Raw genomic sequence first — 18,738 nt, 5'->3', positions numbered from 1 at the left:
TAGATAAGGAGGAGATATCGTAAACACTCGACAATAATCGTCACATTTAAAAAACATTAAATTTAAAAAACACTTATACAAAAGAAATTAACTGCAAATATTAGTGTAAAACAATTCCATTTTTTTATATGTAATACTGCTATTCTTTGTTTACCGAGTGTCTAAGGCATTAAGTTTGTTCAAGACATAAAGCGTTTCTTTTATTGCCATAAACTGAAGCATGTTATGTCAATTATATTTCCAAACAAGAGGATGATGTTTCTGTTATATCTGCAGTCGTTTTAAATTTTGGCATAATGTTGTTGTGACTTTTGTACATTTTGTCGCTGCGCCCTTGGAATTACATTGTACTTACAGCATACATATCTAAACTAAATATTTCGATGAAGATAGCAAACCGGATGTAGAAGTTACTATAGTTCAATTATCTGCAATAATATAGCAGATAACTGAACTATGGTAAATTCTACATCCGGTTAGAAATTTGTGGTACTATCCAATGTTTTTGAAGTTTTCCTCTACTTCTTTGACATGGTGCGTCTTAGGTAGTTTGCAATGATTCGTTTCAGGTAAAAATTAAACATAGGTTTCTTGAACGTAGTATGGAAGACAGGAATGAAGTGTACACACTGATTCGAGCGCTGAGCTTGAAGACATCTCTTCAGATAATCATTTAAGATGACCAGGAAAATACTGATAATGTTTTGCAAACAAAAACTATAAATAACTGAAAGAGATCATACAGATTAGGCAATGTCTGTCAGAGACGTATTTAAATGATGTTACCATCCCTTACGGAACCTTCATGAAAAATTAAACCTTAAGCTTAAAAAATGAGTTTTTCCCAAATTCAAGAAGGTGGCTAAGTTGCTGAAAAATCTTTCATATAGAAAAGTGGTTATAAAAATCGTCTACAAGGCCCATCAAAAATGTTTCTGCCTATATCTTGAGTTCTATTTAAACAATGTTCCCACTTTAAATATTTTTGGTTTCAGAATCACAAGCTCTATATTTATGTATAAAATTGAAATCTTGTAAGGGGGTAGCTGAATTACTCAGACATATAGCCTGAAATTATTACCTAAAATTCAATAAACCTGTAATAATGAAAAATTTATATGTATTAGTAATAATGAAAAATCTGTATGTATAACAATGAAAATAAGATATAAATCTTACTTTCATTTAATTTTATTATACATTTACATAGTATTTTTCTTGTATAACTAATTTATATTTATAGTAAACTGAAAAGAACTATGCATGCATATATGCATATATGAAGAATCTGGATGTACGTACGAGAGTTTTAATTTTAATCCTAAAACTTAATGATTTAAAAGAAATGTGTCCGACTCTGAATAAAACATAAGAAATTTGTCAGTCAATTTAATCAACAAAAATAGCTATTTAAAAGAAATGCATTGGCTTTACCCCAAATAAAAAGTTAAAATGTTTTCATCTCCCTACTACACGCAGGTTGTCATTCGTCAAAACATAATATATTTCATATATTTGTTTTAAAATTCAGATATGCTATTAAATAATAAATAATTTAGATTTATGCATATACGCATATTTGTATGTATGCATGCATTATGTATCTATGTATGCATTTCGCGCAAACTGGAAAACGACGGCACTCAGAGCAATAAAATTTTTAACATAATTTCAACTCAAAAATAGTTCTCCTCCAAAACATATAAACATTAAAATCCGAATTTTGAATTTCAAATTTGATTTTTGCTTCGTACTTTGGGCGAATTTAAAAACTTTTGATTAACAAACGTAGCGATTAAACAGCTAAGTGATTTCACTATTCAAACTAAAACATTTTTGTCTTCTGCGCGCAAATGTGTTACCATTCAGCGAGATATGAGATATGTGACTTTTAAATTTAATCAGTCTGTTACTGATTAACAAACTAAGCAATAAAGGCAGTTTTTGATAGTATGGTTTTACTTTTTAATCCGATTGATTTAAATAAAAATGAATTTAAATTATTATATAGCTAATTCAAAACATTAAATATTTATATGAAATTACACTAGCTAGGATCATTACATACTTGTCTTTCTATAAGGTTGCATAGTATTTAATAAACAAAAATAATTACTAAAAGCTGCGTAAAATGGTATAATAGTACACGGAAACAGCACTGCAATCAATCAAACCTACATATTTACGGAAAATTTATAGCAGTATTTGACCTACAGGCAATCTTCTGCCACTCTGATATTTTTTCAACTCTTTTCCTCGTTTCTAACTGAAATTCTCTGAACAAAAATGTCTTTGTAAGCCATCCATGAACATATTCTCAAAAAAAAAAAAAAAATTTTTTTTCCATGACAGTCATGAATATATGTAAGGTTACAAATAAACTGCAAGAGGGTAAAAAGTAACATAATTTCTATGCAAACTACCCAAAGAACGCTCGTTAAATTTCTATAAATATTCTTAGAAACCAACCAGTCTTCAAACTTAAAAATCTCGTTCACATAACTGATAACTTTCGTTAATATTTTTCACTCTTAGCATAGTTTATAAAAGATTTTTTTAATATAATATGTAAGTATCCTGTGTCACGACTGTAGTATAATAATTTGCTTCCTAACAATGAATTCTTTGTAGCGAAATAAAGTTAGAATTGCAATGAAGGTTTCTTATAACAATGTAAGTTACGTAATGAGCAAGACAAAGGATATAACAAAAGTACCTCTATGTAGCTTTGCTGCCATCAAATTTCTTCTAAAATTGTGTTTTAGTTACATGGTATTTGGTTTTAAAGGTAATCTACTTATGATTTAACAACGCAGAATATAAATTTTATCTAAAATAGCTGTTTTTAATGTTGGCAAATGTATTGAATGAAAAATGAAAATATTAATATTTCATAAAGCCGGAGGGAGACATCTCAGCTCAGTTGCTTCAGTTACGAATCTTGCAATAATTTTTAAACGAATATGAAATATGAAATATGGCGAATATGAAATGAGATAACCAGAACGGAATTCTGGTTCAGTGCTCACTTTTGAAATACTTTTGTAACACAGACGGTTAGATTAAAAAAAATTATTATCTTACTGATGCAGTTTATTTTTAGCTTCGTAAAAAGGGAATCTTTCTATTTATACCCTTTTTTGCTCATTTTCCATTGTATAAAAGCGCATATATAATTAAATGATTTAAAAAATTATTTCAAAATTCGTAACTGAAGCAACTGAGCTGAGATGTCTCTTTCCGGCTTTTTAAAGCTTTCAGTCGATCGCGAGAGAGTTCTAGGAATTTCTTTGCTTCTCGAGATTCCTGAAAGCCAACAAGAAGATAGAATTACGGTTACAGCTAACAAATTAGTCAATTACATTAATTCAATTTCAATACAAATAAAAGAGATATCCATTCATTCAATGTTAAATGCACGTGCTCTTATATTTTTATTTTTTGGAGTAGCTTTCTCTTAAAATTCATCACCCGCTGTATTGCACGGGGAAATGAAACAATTTTAATTATATTTCTAATAAAAGTAACTAACTAAATACAAAATTCGTAACAATAATTATGGAAAAGTAATATGGTTTTTTGCAGTGAAAAATAGAATAATGTGTCTAAAACCATGCCAATAATTTATCACAAATAATATAGTATTTTATAAGAAAAGCTTCTAATTTACTACACAAAACGTCTGTTAAAATGAGCTTTTTGGGGGAGGGAGGGATACGTCAGACTTGTATGCTGCGCAGTTTCCAAATTTTAATCTCTCGTGCTTCAGATCATAAAAGATGCATGCATTGTAACCGCCCCGTGAGTGCGGAAATTGATGCTGCATTGATTTCACAAACCATTTTAAGCTTGAAATTAAACAAAAAGTAAAATAAAGTAATAAAAAAAATCTGAAAGCTCTCAGATTTTACATTACGCCCAAAGGGACTTCTTAAAATTTTTTGTGTGTTACTTTTAAATATCACGTTCTTCGCACTTAAACTAGAAAATTCAGTTCAAGCGCAATATCGCAGAGTAATTTTTAAATGAGCATATCTTTAGAATTTCCGATACACAGTCTCGCGCGTTGGAGATAATTTTTTTTTCGTACAACGTTGCTATTGCTCGCTTTGAAATCGTTGAGTTTTTTTTATCCAAAATTCGTTAAAGTGTGACAAAATATGAAATCGATAATAAAACAAATTCCAAATTTCAAATTAAGGCTTCCAGATGCCCATATTCGGTGGAAGATTACGTTAAAAATTTGGTGGTTCTAGGTACGGTTGTTTTTTGTTTTGAGAAACATACATACATTCACGCAGATTCTTCCTTGTTTAATTTCTTAAAGTACAGATTGATAATATTTGGTGGCAACATTCTGAAAAGCAACTCAAAGCTTTTAGTGATTCAACGCAAAATGCACTTTAGAGACTAAGAATCGTTCTGGGCTAACGCTCTTGTGGGGTAATGTGATTTAAAATTCAATCTTCAAGATGCTTACGTTCAGGGGTAGATTCATGAGTGTTCAAAATGTAGTTGCCCTAGATGCTATCAGCTTTTGTAAATGTGACAAAATCCCATGATCACTCACAGATTCTTCAATTCACAATAATAAAAGATATAATTAAAATTGAAGCAATATCAGAGGACTAAAATGAGCTATTAAAAAGTAGGTCATAGGCTTGAATTATGTTTTTATAGTTTACGATAGTAACAATAATTTTAAAAGAATATTTTCTGTTTGAAACGTAGCGTCCGCATAGTGATGACACTGTCATCTGCCAACAGAGATATTGTTTGTAACGTTAGAACCGTCTTTAGTTTGATCATGTAAATCATCACTAAATAAAAGAAAGAATTCTAAATAGTGTGGCACTCTCCTTCTCATTTATCACCAACGTAAATCATGTCATTCATTGCTCTGGATCTCGTAGCTCCCACAGCCTTTTCAGCAATTCAGATGTGCACTAAGTTTGCAGTGTTATAAATATTTTCAAACGCTATTCTTATAGATAACGATTCAAATTTGAAAATATATATTTGATGCCATGTTTCAACCACGTACAACATGAGAACAACCATTGCCTAAAAGAAATTTAATCTAAAATATCTATAGAAATCTTGTAATCCTTCATGAAAGCAGGACATCGAATAAAATATTTAAAGGTATTTCAACTGGAAATTATAGGATAATAATTAGCGAAATTCATTTGACAATACCAGCACCAGTGGTACGAAAACTGAATTTTAATAAGTTTTACTTATTATTATTATTTTCACTCTACATAGCTTAGATCCCAAACAATATATTTTAAAAGTCTTTCTTCAAGTTTAAAATTCTAATTTGATTACCCTAAAATTAAAGCCTTTTCCCTGAAAGATAATAATGATCATATCCAAAAGGTATTTGTTCTCGGAATTCGAGAATTTCAGAAATGTCTGAAAGCCGTTAATAGTGTTTTGTTGCCATAGCAACTTAACATCGTCTGATCTAAGGAGACGTTATACTCAGTTGAACAATCTCTTCTAGTCCCATTAACCCGGAGCTATTTTCTTTAAAACTGGTAGATGTATCTGCGGTCATTTGTATTAGGTAACTTATCTTTTATGATCTTAACAACGATTACTCATATGGGGATTAAATCCCACATTAAGATACATTAAAATTTAAGATTAGGGCTAATTTTTAAAAATATTTGCAAATTCTTAGCGGTGCATAAGATATATGGCTTTAGAATGAATTACTAAGATTATGGCAAATCACACGATGGATATCTGTTAAGGAAAATATTGTCTTTGTGAAGGAGTTTTTAAGGAAAACTGGCTGGTATTCACGTTGGGATAAACCATGAATATACGCAGGTCGCTGAGTGGGAACAAACAACTCCCGCTCAGTGAGCACCTAGGTGAAACTACCCAAGGTTCAGCATTTCAGTCGTTCAGCCATCGGTGAGCTCATATGTTATTACGAATGGTTTGTACTAATTACGATCCGTTAGATGCATTATGAAATATATAAAATAGGCATATAATTTTAAAATGCCAATTTGCCAGTCTGCGTGGTTGATTAATACTGTGTAGGCATAGTGTCATTATGCCATGGTGAAAAATAGAAAAGCTAAATATATTTCTGACTTAAACGTTCTATACATTTCGAGAGACGGTCTGATGACTATCTTTCCTTAAAGAAGTATAAATTCTCATGACATCATCTGTTAAAACATAAAGCTCATAAGTAAGTACCGTTTGGGTATCAAAAAGTATTTGCAATTGGTTTTCATTTGTATTTTATTGCACCAACATCCACACATCTTAAACTACTTTTCGTCGTATTCATCATGAGAATTAAATGTGTCATGTCCTCACACAAATTGCAAGTATCCGCTTCAAAGAATTCGGCCGCAAGCGACCTAAACCAGATCTAGACGTTTGACTTGTCATTTGCAAAGTGTTGGCCGGCAAGAAATTCCTTGAGATGAGAAAACAAATGAAAGCTCGACGGAGCTAGATCCGGACTATAAGGAGCATGACAGAATTTTCTTATTGAAATGAATCAAGCGGCATCGTCGTTACGCGTGCGGTCGCTCGTTGTAAAGCTCGAGCATAATACCAGATGCCAGTAGTCCACGCCTTTTGTTCTGTATCTTTCGCCTTAATTTCTTTAATGTCTTACAGTAAGCTATAGCGTTGATTGTTGCGTTTCTTCCATCCAGTCCACTAAGAAAATTCCTTGATAATCCAAAAACACGGTGCACATGATTTTTCCTGAAGAAAGAAGTGGCTTTGTTTTCTTGGGTTTCCGGGAACTAGTATTTCACTATTCCAGTGATTGTTGTTTCATTTCAGGTGTCTCGTAGCAAATCCATGTTTCATGGCCTGTGACAATCCTTTTCAAAAAATCATTTTCTTGTATCACATAACGCTGCAAAATCTCCAAAGTTGCTCCCATGTTTTTCTGTTTTTTTATGTCCCTTAGTGTTTTCGGTACCCATTGAGAACACACTTTTTTGTAATGCAAATGTTCAGTCTCAGTTTCGTGTAATAAAAATCGTGAAATGTTTTGAAAATGCATTGACAAATCAGAAATGGATCACCTATTAAAACGAAATTTTTCGTCGATGCAGCTCACCAGTTCTTCGGAGATCAAAGATGGACGTCCCCTACGCTATTAGTCATGGACATTTAACTTTCTTCGTTAAGCATCCTAACCTACTTTCGCAGTATACCTTCACTCATTGCATTTTCACCGTAAGTTTCATCTGTCTGACGACAGAGAATTCTGGAGTTTACAGAGCAGCAGAGTATCATTATCCCAGAACAATACGGATTCAGGAAGAAGCATTCAAAGGCGCACCAGCTCTAACGGGTGACAGAAATGATCTCAGCAGGATTCCAGGACCGACAGATCACAGGTGGCTTATTCCTAGATGTAGCCAAAGCCTTCGATCGCGTCTGGCTCGAGGGTCTTATGTACAAACTCATCAGTCTGGGTTTCCCAGAGTATATCACATCCATCACACATTCCTATTTAAAGGAAAGACACTTTATCGTTCGTGTGAACAATACACTATCTACACCGCGGGGTATCAAGGCTGGAGTCCCGCAAGGAAGCCTCCGTGGGCGCGTCTGCTATAATATTTACACGAAAGATATCCCACAAACACCACACAACACCCTGGCTATGTACGCCGATGACACGGCAATTATTTCCAAAAACGCATCTCTGAGCTCAGTCACACAAACATTACAAAACCACGTCCATGCACTAGAGTCCTGGCTTACAGCCTGGAAAGTGAAGATAAATGTAGACAAGTCGGAAGCAGTCCTTTTGACCGAAAGGAGAAACCTGGACGACGACACTCGCATCCTTATGTATGATATTCTTATACAGTGAACTAGGCAGGCCCGATACCTAGGTGTTATTTTGGATAGGTCACTCACATGATCCCCACACGTAACACAGATTATTTCCAAGTTCCGTGTCCATAAAAGAACACTTACCCCTTAATTGACCGAAACTCTGTTCTATCTATTGACACCAAATTACTCATTTACTAGACTCTTTTGCGTCCCATTCTCACCTATGCCTGTCCTGTTTGAGGATATGCCAGTAAAACTCATATTGATAAATTGCAAATATTACAAAACATTGTACTCGGGCAAGCGGTGAATTGTCGTTGGTTCATTCGAAACTCGGTAACCCATCGTGAGCTTGAAATGCCAGAAATTCGCTATTACATTGAAAACTTGCAGATACGTTCTTTGACAAAATCCCAGATGTATGTAACAGCACCATTCCGGTGCTCTTCTACGACTACGATGCAGATACCAATCGCAAAAGGCCACTTGCGGTCCTCAGATACCTCAACATTTATACAGATACCTATGCATATGCATCTCATCTGTGTTTTTATGTAACTGGAAATATGCTAACTATGCCCTGTAATTCCTTTCCTCACCCCTCCTACATTATCTCTCACAAATCGTATCCTCTCATGTACGCCCTTAGCTGCTTGTATATATATGAGCATATATTTTGTAAATGTGTATATATTTTGTAAATATTTTTGTCTGTATATATTGTATGCAACTCCCTATTTTTTGTATTACTGTTGTGTTGAATTTTTATATCCATTCCCACTTCACGGTATCATGTTACTTGAGTATGTCATGCTCTCTACGCGCACTTACCTTCGCCTCAGGCTTGCACCGCAGGTATATTTTCGTCTGGACTCATTACGTGCTCACCCATACTGCGAACTGTTCTTCAGTTCGAGTTTTAACTTGTTATGTGCTTTTTAACTTGTTCTAACACTTATGGACTCGAAAATCGAAAATCACTAAGCCAAGTTAGCGATTAAACGCGGGCACCCTCTACTGCGAACGTTTTCGAGTTTGCCTGAACCGGCGATGAATTTCATTAAGTCAAACATTTCTTTCATTCAAAAACTATTAATAACGGCTCTTATTTCACAACTGGCAGGACGATCCATTGTAAGGACAAACAATGATTTCAAACCTTAACGTAAACAAACAAAATAGCTAGGCTAATTCGTTCTCGAGTTGAACGATGTAATTATTCATGCACGACCTTCGGACTATCAGATGAGCAGGAGATAATCACAAACGGTACTTACTCTTTGGATCATACAAAGCTTAGTACATTTGACAAAAATTAACCCTAATTTAAGTTTTATTTAATCTAATATTAAAGATGAAATTATTGTTCTTCTCTCAAACCTGTTGGAATTCGATATATATCACTAAAATTAATATTACGCTACTAATTGCTACTGAATATTCAGCAATGTAATATATAGTCAGTAACGAAACCACAAGCACATTTTAGAACGCAAGCACATTTTAGAACACTTTTGTAAGTAAGGTAACTGTAAGTTGCAAAGCAACAAAAGTAAAATTAGATGTATTTTCAATTTTATTTAAAACACCACCACACCAAAAGGTACGTCAGTGAAGTCTTTGTAGGCGACTCATATTCCTCTTTTCTTCAAGCAAGAGATGCGATAGCTATTTTCATTACCATTCATTTGATTTCTGTTCGACATTAAATCCAGAGGCAAGTGATTATTCCATTTGTTATTAACACATAATTTATTTACATATAAAATACATAATTTATTTACACATAATTTATTACATACATTATATTACAATGGTTGCAAGCATAATTATTAGGCTAACACCTTCACTGTTCCAAAACTGAAGTTAAGTTATCGAATAACTTCAGAGACAGAACGCTCGAAGCGCTACCTAACGGCGGGAGCAATGTACACAATGACAATATAAATGCTTATCTACGTAAACACTTCTATCCGCAAGGCAGATGATAATAAGGAAAAGCAAGCTGAGATGTCAAAGCAGTAAATGCTGAAAATTATCATTCGGTTGATTTGCTGGAGTTTACCAAAATATGAGTCCTAAAAGTCTGTAGGAAAATTCTGTATTTAAGCGAAGAATCGGGGAAAAAAGGCCTAAAAATTAAGGATTAAGGTCTATAAGATAATTCAGGATGCAAAAGAGCTAATTAACTAATGAACTAAACAAATAAAATTTCATTGAATTATAAATCAATTATTTAAGATACCGACGTGAATTCGGTTTGCTACTTTAAGATTTTAGAAATATCAATTTCAGAGTAATTTCCTAATCTATAGGTTGTTTCTTGATTTTTATACATAAATTTTATTTCAAGTAAATATATATTATAAGTACAGAAATGGCTTTTTATTGGAACATCTTCATTTTCTTTTTGTCAATGTATTCGCGGGCTGTAATATTCTGCCGGAGGATGTAAAGAATTTCAACTTTGCCACTTAAAATTAAAAAAGGATGTCAGGTTATAAACGTATTCAACTCGTAATAAAAATATCGTGAGATTAAGAAGTCGAAGCAGAAGTCTGTAACCTTTAATAAATAGTAAAAATATAAATTTCCAAACCTGTACTTTTAACGTTAAGAGCCTAAATATTTAAGCATGCGTGCGAAATTTATGATGAAACATTTCTCCTAGAAAGTAGATTTCCTACGAATGTGATATCCTATAATTCTGAGACGATTCAGTTGGTTATTACTGCTTAAGTCTGAAAATTCTCCATGAAAACGTTTAGAGTCTGAGGAAGCTTAAGATCAAGTGCGTTACTTCCTCCTGAATAAAAAAAACGTTTATGTATACAAAACAGAAAATTTTAGTGGATTCCGATAAATAACAATTTCTTTAATATATTGATTAATTTATGAAAAATTAAGTTTAATTTGAATTAAAATGTACTGTAGAGTCATTAGGTTAATTTGATGAAGAAGACATGGAAAATGAGCAATGCCCTCTTCGGGACTCGAGCCTCGACCTCTCGAATACGCCCGAGTGTGCTTCTAATTACATTATAAAGGCATGGGAAAGGGGGAAGAAAATATCTCATAGTAATTTTATAGGATGGCAGGTGCAATTTAAATTTCAATTTTGTAGCATATGCATTTTTGTATTAAAAATGTAACACCTTCTGATAAAATTAGCTGAAAATTATACTTTATTAAATTATAATACAATATGCAATTGTGGCCATATTTTCCGAAACCAATGAAACTGTAAACAAAATCAAATTCTATCGAACTTTTAATTTGCTAGTTTTTTATTTAACACTCAAAATGCTTTCAATTTAATTTTTTTTCTGAGAGAATAAATTTTCTTCGATTCGAGCAAATCTCTTTTAGGCTATAAGGTACTTTCTCTCTTCTTTCTGCATGCCTCCGTGGTGTAACGGTAGCACGGTCAGCGCGTATTCGGGAGGCCCACGTTCGAGCCCCGGCGAGGGCATTGCTCATTTTTCACGTCTTCAGCATAAAATAAAAAACCTAATGACTCTACAGTTGGGACGCGAACTAAAAGGTGGTAGTGATAATTCTTCACCACCAGGATTTGTAGATTGAGTCTCCTAATGCCCAGTAGCCAAACAGAAGTATATAAGGTATTTTCTCCCTTTTTCTGCAAGCCTTCGTGGTGTCACGGTAGTAAACTCGGTGCGTAATCGAGAGGTTCAGGTTCGAGTCCCGGCGAGAACATAGCTCCCTTTTCGTGTTTCCTACTTCAAAAATCTTAAATACTCTACAAGGCATTAAAAATATACTTTTCATAATAATAAGCAGGAAGTTTAAAATTTAATTAAAGTGACTAATTAGGAAGTTAAATGCTTTAAGTATGGCTTCATGTTTAAAATATCCTTTTTAGGAAGAATATGAAAAAGTCAATACAGAATACACCTTAAATGGTGTCTGTCAGTCTGAAGGTGTTGAAACGATGGAAGGTATGGGCGAAGAAGGAGCGTCGCAAATGAAAGACAAAATGCAACCACCCGGGCAAATGCCAGGCATGGGATAATGTTCAAATGTATTGATGCGACCGTGTATAAGTGAATTTTCTTTGGAAAAGATATGTCTGTGAATAAAGTTTCATTATTTCACTGACTTTAATTTTCGAATCACTGAATATTTTAAGACATCACATGAAAACTCTCGTGAGCACAAAACAATATATCACATGAACGGATTTCTGAAAAAAGCTGTAGGCAATTATTTTAATACTCAATAAATTCAGAATTATTTGTAAGATGAGGATTCGTACAAAAACATAAATGGTTAACAATAAAGTTCAATAGACAAACAAGGTTAGGCTTTTCCTATCGCTGATATCGCTTACTGACAAAGGTGGGAAAAACAAGACACAAATGAAGTAGCTGCTTTCGAGCAGACAAACAAGTCAGTGACGTCACACAACAAAAAATCTTGTAGTATATTAACTTTAGTTATTAATAAGATGGAGGAAACCTAAATACAGGTTGTTGAAAATGAGGTGGTTTTTCAAATACACAAAAGTTAGACTGGCCAAGTGGGACTGTTGATAGTCTTTTACTCTTTGTGTTATTCCTGAAATTATTTATAGTAGGCTTAAAATAATTCCAAACATAATAAAAAGTATTTAAAAATTAATCAAAAAGATTTGAAAGGATTCAAATTTTTACAGTCCCCCAAAAGTGCTGTTTATAAGTTTAAAATGGTTTATCGGTAGAGATTATTAATAGAGTTGGCCCTTATGGAATAGTGAAACATTTTATTGCATATTAGAGGATATACGTACATTTAGACTAGCATGAGAGCATTATATATCTTCTGTATAATGAAAAAGTTAAAAACTGAAAGTGCAAAACTCTATAACGTAATTCTATAAAAAATTGTGCGTTATTGATTAAATACATCATGAATTAAATGCATTTTTATCTTAAATCAATCAGATGAAAAAAGTAAAAAAAAAAAGTTCTTAAAAACTGCATATTTTGCTTCTGAATGTCTTAGTTTATCAAAGAATAACAAATAGATTAAAGTTGAAAGGTAAATACACATTTTCCCGAATAGAAACAGACATGAATCAAAAATTAAACAACTCATTAAAGTGAATGACGTAAAATCTTGTTTTGAGACAAACGCAGCCCTCTTGGGTTAAAAGAAACACACTGGTTATCATAAATTAAGAAAAAATCACAAAAATGACGTTTACTCAAAAGTTACAAGTAGAATTTAATGAAATTGATCCACAGTATACAACATACAGTAAGGTATAAAATAACATAAAAAGAAATTACCAGACAATTATAGTGTCATAGAAATTAGTATATGTATAAAATAAACAAATCGAATAGGTCAGTTTGATATAAGAAAATGACCTTAATGTGAAGTATGATTTCTCTAGAAGCAATAGAACACATACAGCGACGTGGGATGCTATCAATTATGTAGTCTATCAGTTCTGAGTTCTGTAGGAAGTGAGAGCCATTGCTCTTCCACAGCAGTTTCAAGGGTGGCAAAGGTCTGAAGAGGAGGATTGAGAGCAGCTATAAGTCTTCCTAAAGCCTCCCAAAGAAGTGCCGTAGGATTCAGGTCCGGTAATTGAGCTGGCCATTCTATGCGCTGCATTGTTTGCCGCTGAAGATAATCCACGATGTAAAAGCTCTGAGCAGTCTATCGTTGCTGTTGCGTAGCAGGAAATTATCACCGGCATCATAAGCATCAAGGATATCATCTCTATAGGTTGAGCATTTATGGTTCCACGCAGAAAGACATGGAGGCCTGTGCATCCACCTAAAGATATACCACCCAAAACACAGACACTGACTCCTCCTTATGCATTACTTTTTACGGGTGATTCATGGATGATAAGGGGTTCCAGGTTCTCTCCAAATGAAATAACGCCTGCTATCGCTTTGAAGGCTAATTTAAAGGCTAATCCTGCACTTATCCGTAAAGAGAATAGCCCTCCATTGATGAGCTGTTCCAGTCAGTACCTCCTATATACGAAGCCAAGCCTCTAGGGTTGCTTGAACGGTCTGACGTCATCTAAGTCGTCATTCCTACCATCTTCCTCGTGGCAAAGAATGAAAGAATATACTTCGGTGTCGTAGCGTAGTGAACTGACTGTTGTTTGAAAGTGTAGTGTGCTCTAATAGAACATTTTTCATTTAAATTACTTTATTTATTTTTTATTATGCCACATAAATGCTGTGTTGCAACATGCAAAGGAAATTATAAGAATGGCCCGAAGGTGGCTGTATTTAGTTTTCCTACGGAAGAACAACTGAGAAAACAATGGATTTGGAACTGCAAACGAAAAGATGGATTCAAGCCTACGAAACATTCAAAGGTAAGCATGCATTTCATTTTTAAATTAGAAAATTCCTGAAAGATTAATGTCATTGAAAGAAACATGACTTGAAAATGCGAAAACAAAAAATTCTCAATGCAAGGGAAATAATTTATTAAAGTTCCATTGCATTCAACCATAGAAAATAAAACGAAGTTTTAATTACTTTCTATACAAGCATAGTTATATATTTATTTACTAGTTAGAAATTTCTCTTATCCCATTATGAATGAGTATTATTAATGAATTCATTTAGTAATTTATATTTTCGGCGTCGGGATCTTTATAACACGCACATTGATTTAGGATTGATTAATCTTTCAGGAATTTATGTTATACAGAGCTTATACTGAATTTTAAAGTGATTATAAAATGGACCCTTTTCTCAATAACTAGTCAATAGAAAATCCACCAACCTTATAAAGTTCATATTATAACTTTAAGTAGATAAATATAAAATGCTTCAAGTCGTAATTTTAAAGCCGTTAATTTAAAGTTGTTTTAGATATAAGTATTTAACTGTTTGGGTATACTATTTCTTTTGATTTAGATAAGTCTCGTTCCACCTATTTTATTTTTATTTTTTTTTCTTTTTAAAACTGAATGTATGCAATGCCCCTTTATTATATGCTAGGAGCATTTGAGAATGCATTTTGCTCGTAACTCATGTGAACAGGAAATTAATGCTAATTATGCAATGTTCTAAACTTTATTAATTCTAAAATCCTTAAAAAAATTATGAAATATATGTAAAAGAAAACAATCGTATAAATGGACTAGTTTTGACAGTAATTATTTTAATTTCTGGAATAAGTTACAAGGTGTTTAAATTAAACTGTCTTGTTCAAATAATATTGCCTAAGATTGTAAGCTTACTAGTTTTCATTACATGTTAGCATAAATCCTAATTAGCCTATTAAATTGTTTCATGCACACACACATCTATAAAAGTACGAGTTTCTTATGCCAATAACACCTACCTTGTTACAGTGGTTCACTTGCTACTGGCAGTAAGTTCTTGTGGGCTTGAAATTTACATTAATTTCTTATCTAAAAACACTTATATAAGGGGTTTTGTTTATTTATACTTGTTGCAGTGGAATATGAAAATGTTTCATTGTATTAATAAGTTATATAACTTTTAAAATTTTTGAAAAAAGTTAAGAAAATTATATGGAAAATAAGCAATCTAGTGAGCCTTCCACAGTAATATAATGTCAAACACGATTGATGAATGTGAATATTTCACTCCAAAATTACATAAGAATAGCCTAAAATATTTAATTACTGCAAATAAACTGTTAAATATACAAATTCTTGTTTTTTTCTTTGTGTATCATATTTTAGCACTTATACATGTTTTCAATAATTCAAGAAAAATGAATTTTTTTAATGACTAATGATGTTTTATGCTCTTAAATATAAACATTCATAGGCACACAAGTAAATTTGTACTTCTGGTTGTGAACATATCATTTGTAAAAATGTTTAGAAAAAGAGCCAGTAACTTTATATTTGAATGGTACGAATGAATGTGGTTAATCTTATTCTTATCCATCAACTGATGGTTAATCTTATTCTTTTTATAACTGTATTATCACCATTTTGAATGTAATTCCATAACCAAGTGTTGTTTTCAAATAACTGAAGAAAGAAATATTTAGGATGTAGCAATTATATATACAAGAGCAATTGTATGTTACCTGAGGATGTATCAATTAAATATTACTTATGTTATATGCATTTGACATATGACAACAAACATGTGCTAATTATTTGCACTTTTCAAAACTTTATGACAGCATTCATGGCTCTTTTTAGCCCAAAAGAGTTAATAGTTTTGTTTTAGATTTTGCATTATTCACTCTAAATGGCTGCATCACTTTTTTGCGTTGTGCACTTTAAATGGCTATATCTCTTCAAATTGTTACCATCCAAACATTATCGCCCTGTATTATTTTTAAAGAAATTAAATGATGAACGTTTTCCACAACGGTAACCCTTCCCTTAAGCAGATAGCTCTTGAGTGCTTTGCCATGATTAAATAAAAATACAATAAAACCCTTATTAGACTGTGCATGTATTTAAAGGATGGCGAATGCTTACGATTTTATAATTGTTTAACCTTTTGATACATGTTTATTTATTTGTTCTTTTTCATATTAAAAGGTGTGTGAACTTCACTTCAAGCAAGAGGATGTTCTGAGGCAAACTGAATTCTTTGATGAGAAAACTGGAAAGAAGATCATTATACCATTGTCATATCCTCGTTTAAAGAATGGTGCAATTCCAAGTCTGTTTCCTGATGGTCCGAGTCATCTTAGTTCCAGTGTTTCATCAAGGGAATCACCAGAGCATAAAAGACTCAAAAGAGAACAAGATGCACTCGAAAAAGCCTTATCCTGTAGCTTAGCTGAAAAGGAAGAGTATGAACGAAAACAAATGTTTTATAATTTAGATGAACTAAAAATTTGTTTTAATACTGTGAATTTATCAGATAACTGGATAGTTATACACAGGCCTATACATACTATGATTCTTAATATTTCTAATGACAATCATCCAAGAATTCTAAAATCATTATTGATTGATTGTAATTTGAATATATCTGTAGCAATTAGAAATATACCTATTAAATCACTGAAGCAATATGTAATCCCATCAAAAATTAACAACCTTAAAGATCTTTTAAGTATTTTAGAGAAATTAGACCTATTTGCCTCAAATGATTCATCTGAAGACAGTATTCAAAATTATTTACAAATTGTAAATGAATTAATGACAATTTTAAAAGAGAAAATTCCACATAAAAACAATGAAATAAATTTTCTCGTTGAGCAACTATCAAACTTGAATTCAGAAAAACAACAATATAGGTATTCTGCAGACTTTCTAATATTTTCCACTTTACTTCACACAATTTCACCACATGCATATAATTTTATTCGAAATTCAGAAAATATTATTATGCCTCATCCACGGACCATTCAGAAAATTTTTTCAGATTTTAATATATATCCAATAAATGAACAATACAACCAAAAGTTCCTAAGCTACATAAAATTTAAATTTCAAGAATTATCAGAAAAAGATCTGCTTGTTATTTTAATGATTGATGAAATTCATCTAAATCAAGCATTTGATTATAAAGGTGGTAATTTGTGTGGAATGGCATATAATTGAAAAAATGCTGCATCTAGTGCATATGTTTTCATGATTCGCAGCCTATTATCTGTTTATAAGGATGTTGTACATATTTTGCCGGTGAAAACACTTAGTGCGGATAATTTGTATATTTATATTAAAAAAATTGTTGTGGGATTAGAAAATATTGGGTTTAAAATTATTGCTATTGTCACTGACAATAATTCGATTAATAAAAAGGCTATGTCTCTGTTTTCCGAACCACCTAAAGTTAGTATTGTTTATCAAAACCCTGTTGACAAATCTAGGCCAATGTTTTTTATTATTGATACAGTGCATATTTTAAAATGCATTAGAAATAACTGGATAAATCAAAAAAATAATAATCAGAGTATGTTTTTCCCAAGTTTTGATGATGCTTCACATATTGAAACGGCATCTTTTTCTTGTATTAAAAAATTACATGAATCTGAAACTGGTAAGTTATTAAAGTATGCTTATGGTCTGACAATAAAAGCTCTATATCCAACTAACTTAGAAAAACAAAGTGTAAAGCTTGCATTGCAGATTTTTAATGATAATGTTGTTGAAGCATTATTTTCTTTTGGGCAGCAGAAAGAAATAATAAATTTCCAAGAAACTGGAAACTTTATTAAAATAATAAACACATGGTAGTCAATTGTAAATGTGAAATCTATTTTTAAAGGGGTTCATAAAAATAATGTATTTGAAACACCTTTCACTGTGGCAGAAAATGATGAAAAATATGTTTTTATGAATAACTTTTTGAATTGACTAGATAGTTGGAAAAATTTGAATTTAACCTCTGGTTGCCTAACCAAAGAAACTCACTTTGCAGTATACCATACAACGTATGCTTTAATTGAGATATCAAGGTATTGTATAAATGAGTTGGGTTTTAAATACCTTTTACTTGGAAAAATACAAACAGATATGTTAGAGGCTAGATTTGGTAAGTACAGGCAACTGGCTGGAGCTCACCATAATATTTCTATCAGACAGGTTTATGAAATAGAGGGTAAATTAAGACTTCAGAGTACATTACCAACCCTAATAAATTCTTCAAAATTTGGAAATATTCCTCTTCATGTATCTGATTTTAAAGACACTGAAGAACAAACTTTTGATGACACTGATGTACAAACATTCATAGATGAAATAACAGTTGAAGACAGTGATATACACGACATAAAATTGGATGTACCTATTTTGACTTATATAGCTGGATATTGCTGTTATAGTATGCTAAAAAAGTTAAAATGTGATGTATGTAAATCCAATATTACTATTGATAAGGAGTTAGCTTTAGAAAACGATGAAAATATTCATTCATGGATTAAGGTTTTTGATAGAGGTCTTATGTATCCTCATCCTGATATTTTACATGC

General features: G+C 32.2%; 2 protein-coding genes across 2 annotated transcripts in view; both read left to right on the top strand.

Annotated features, from left to right (window-relative positions):
• Positions 1-11,958, top strand: part of LOC118201153 (uncharacterized) — a 35,076-nt gene extending 23,118 nt beyond the window's left edge. The window contains exon 6 of the mRNA XM_035373187.2: positions 11,723-11,958. Coding sequence (XP_035229078.1) covers positions 11,723-11,872 — 150 coding nt within the window. The 3' untranslated portion in view covers positions 11,873-11,958. The remainder of the gene's footprint in view (positions 1-11,722) is intronic.
• Positions 11,959-13,838: 1,880 nt separating this feature from the next.
• LOC146999129 (uncharacterized) lies at positions 13,839-18,015 on the top strand. Its single transcript, XM_085817149.1, has 2 exons — positions 13,839-14,185; positions 16,355-18,015. Exons 1-2 carry the CDS (start codon positions 14,030-14,032, stop codon positions 17,366-17,368), a joined length of 1,170 nt encoding a protein of 389 aa, XP_085673275.1. The 5' UTR covers positions 13,839-14,029; the 3' UTR covers positions 17,369-18,015.
• The last annotated feature ends 723 nt before the right edge of the window (positions 18,016-18,738 follow it).

This window comes from Stegodyphus dumicola, chromosome 1, assembly GCF_044657685.1.
Source record: "Stegodyphus dumicola isolate Sdum_Otavi_A_Nest chromosome 1, ASM4465768v1".
Taxonomy (NCBI): Eukaryota; Metazoa; Arthropoda; class Arachnida; order Araneae; family Eresidae; genus Stegodyphus; species Stegodyphus dumicola.
The sequence above is the reverse complement of the archived record's forward strand: the minus strand, read 5'-3'. Positions and strand labels throughout refer to the sequence as shown.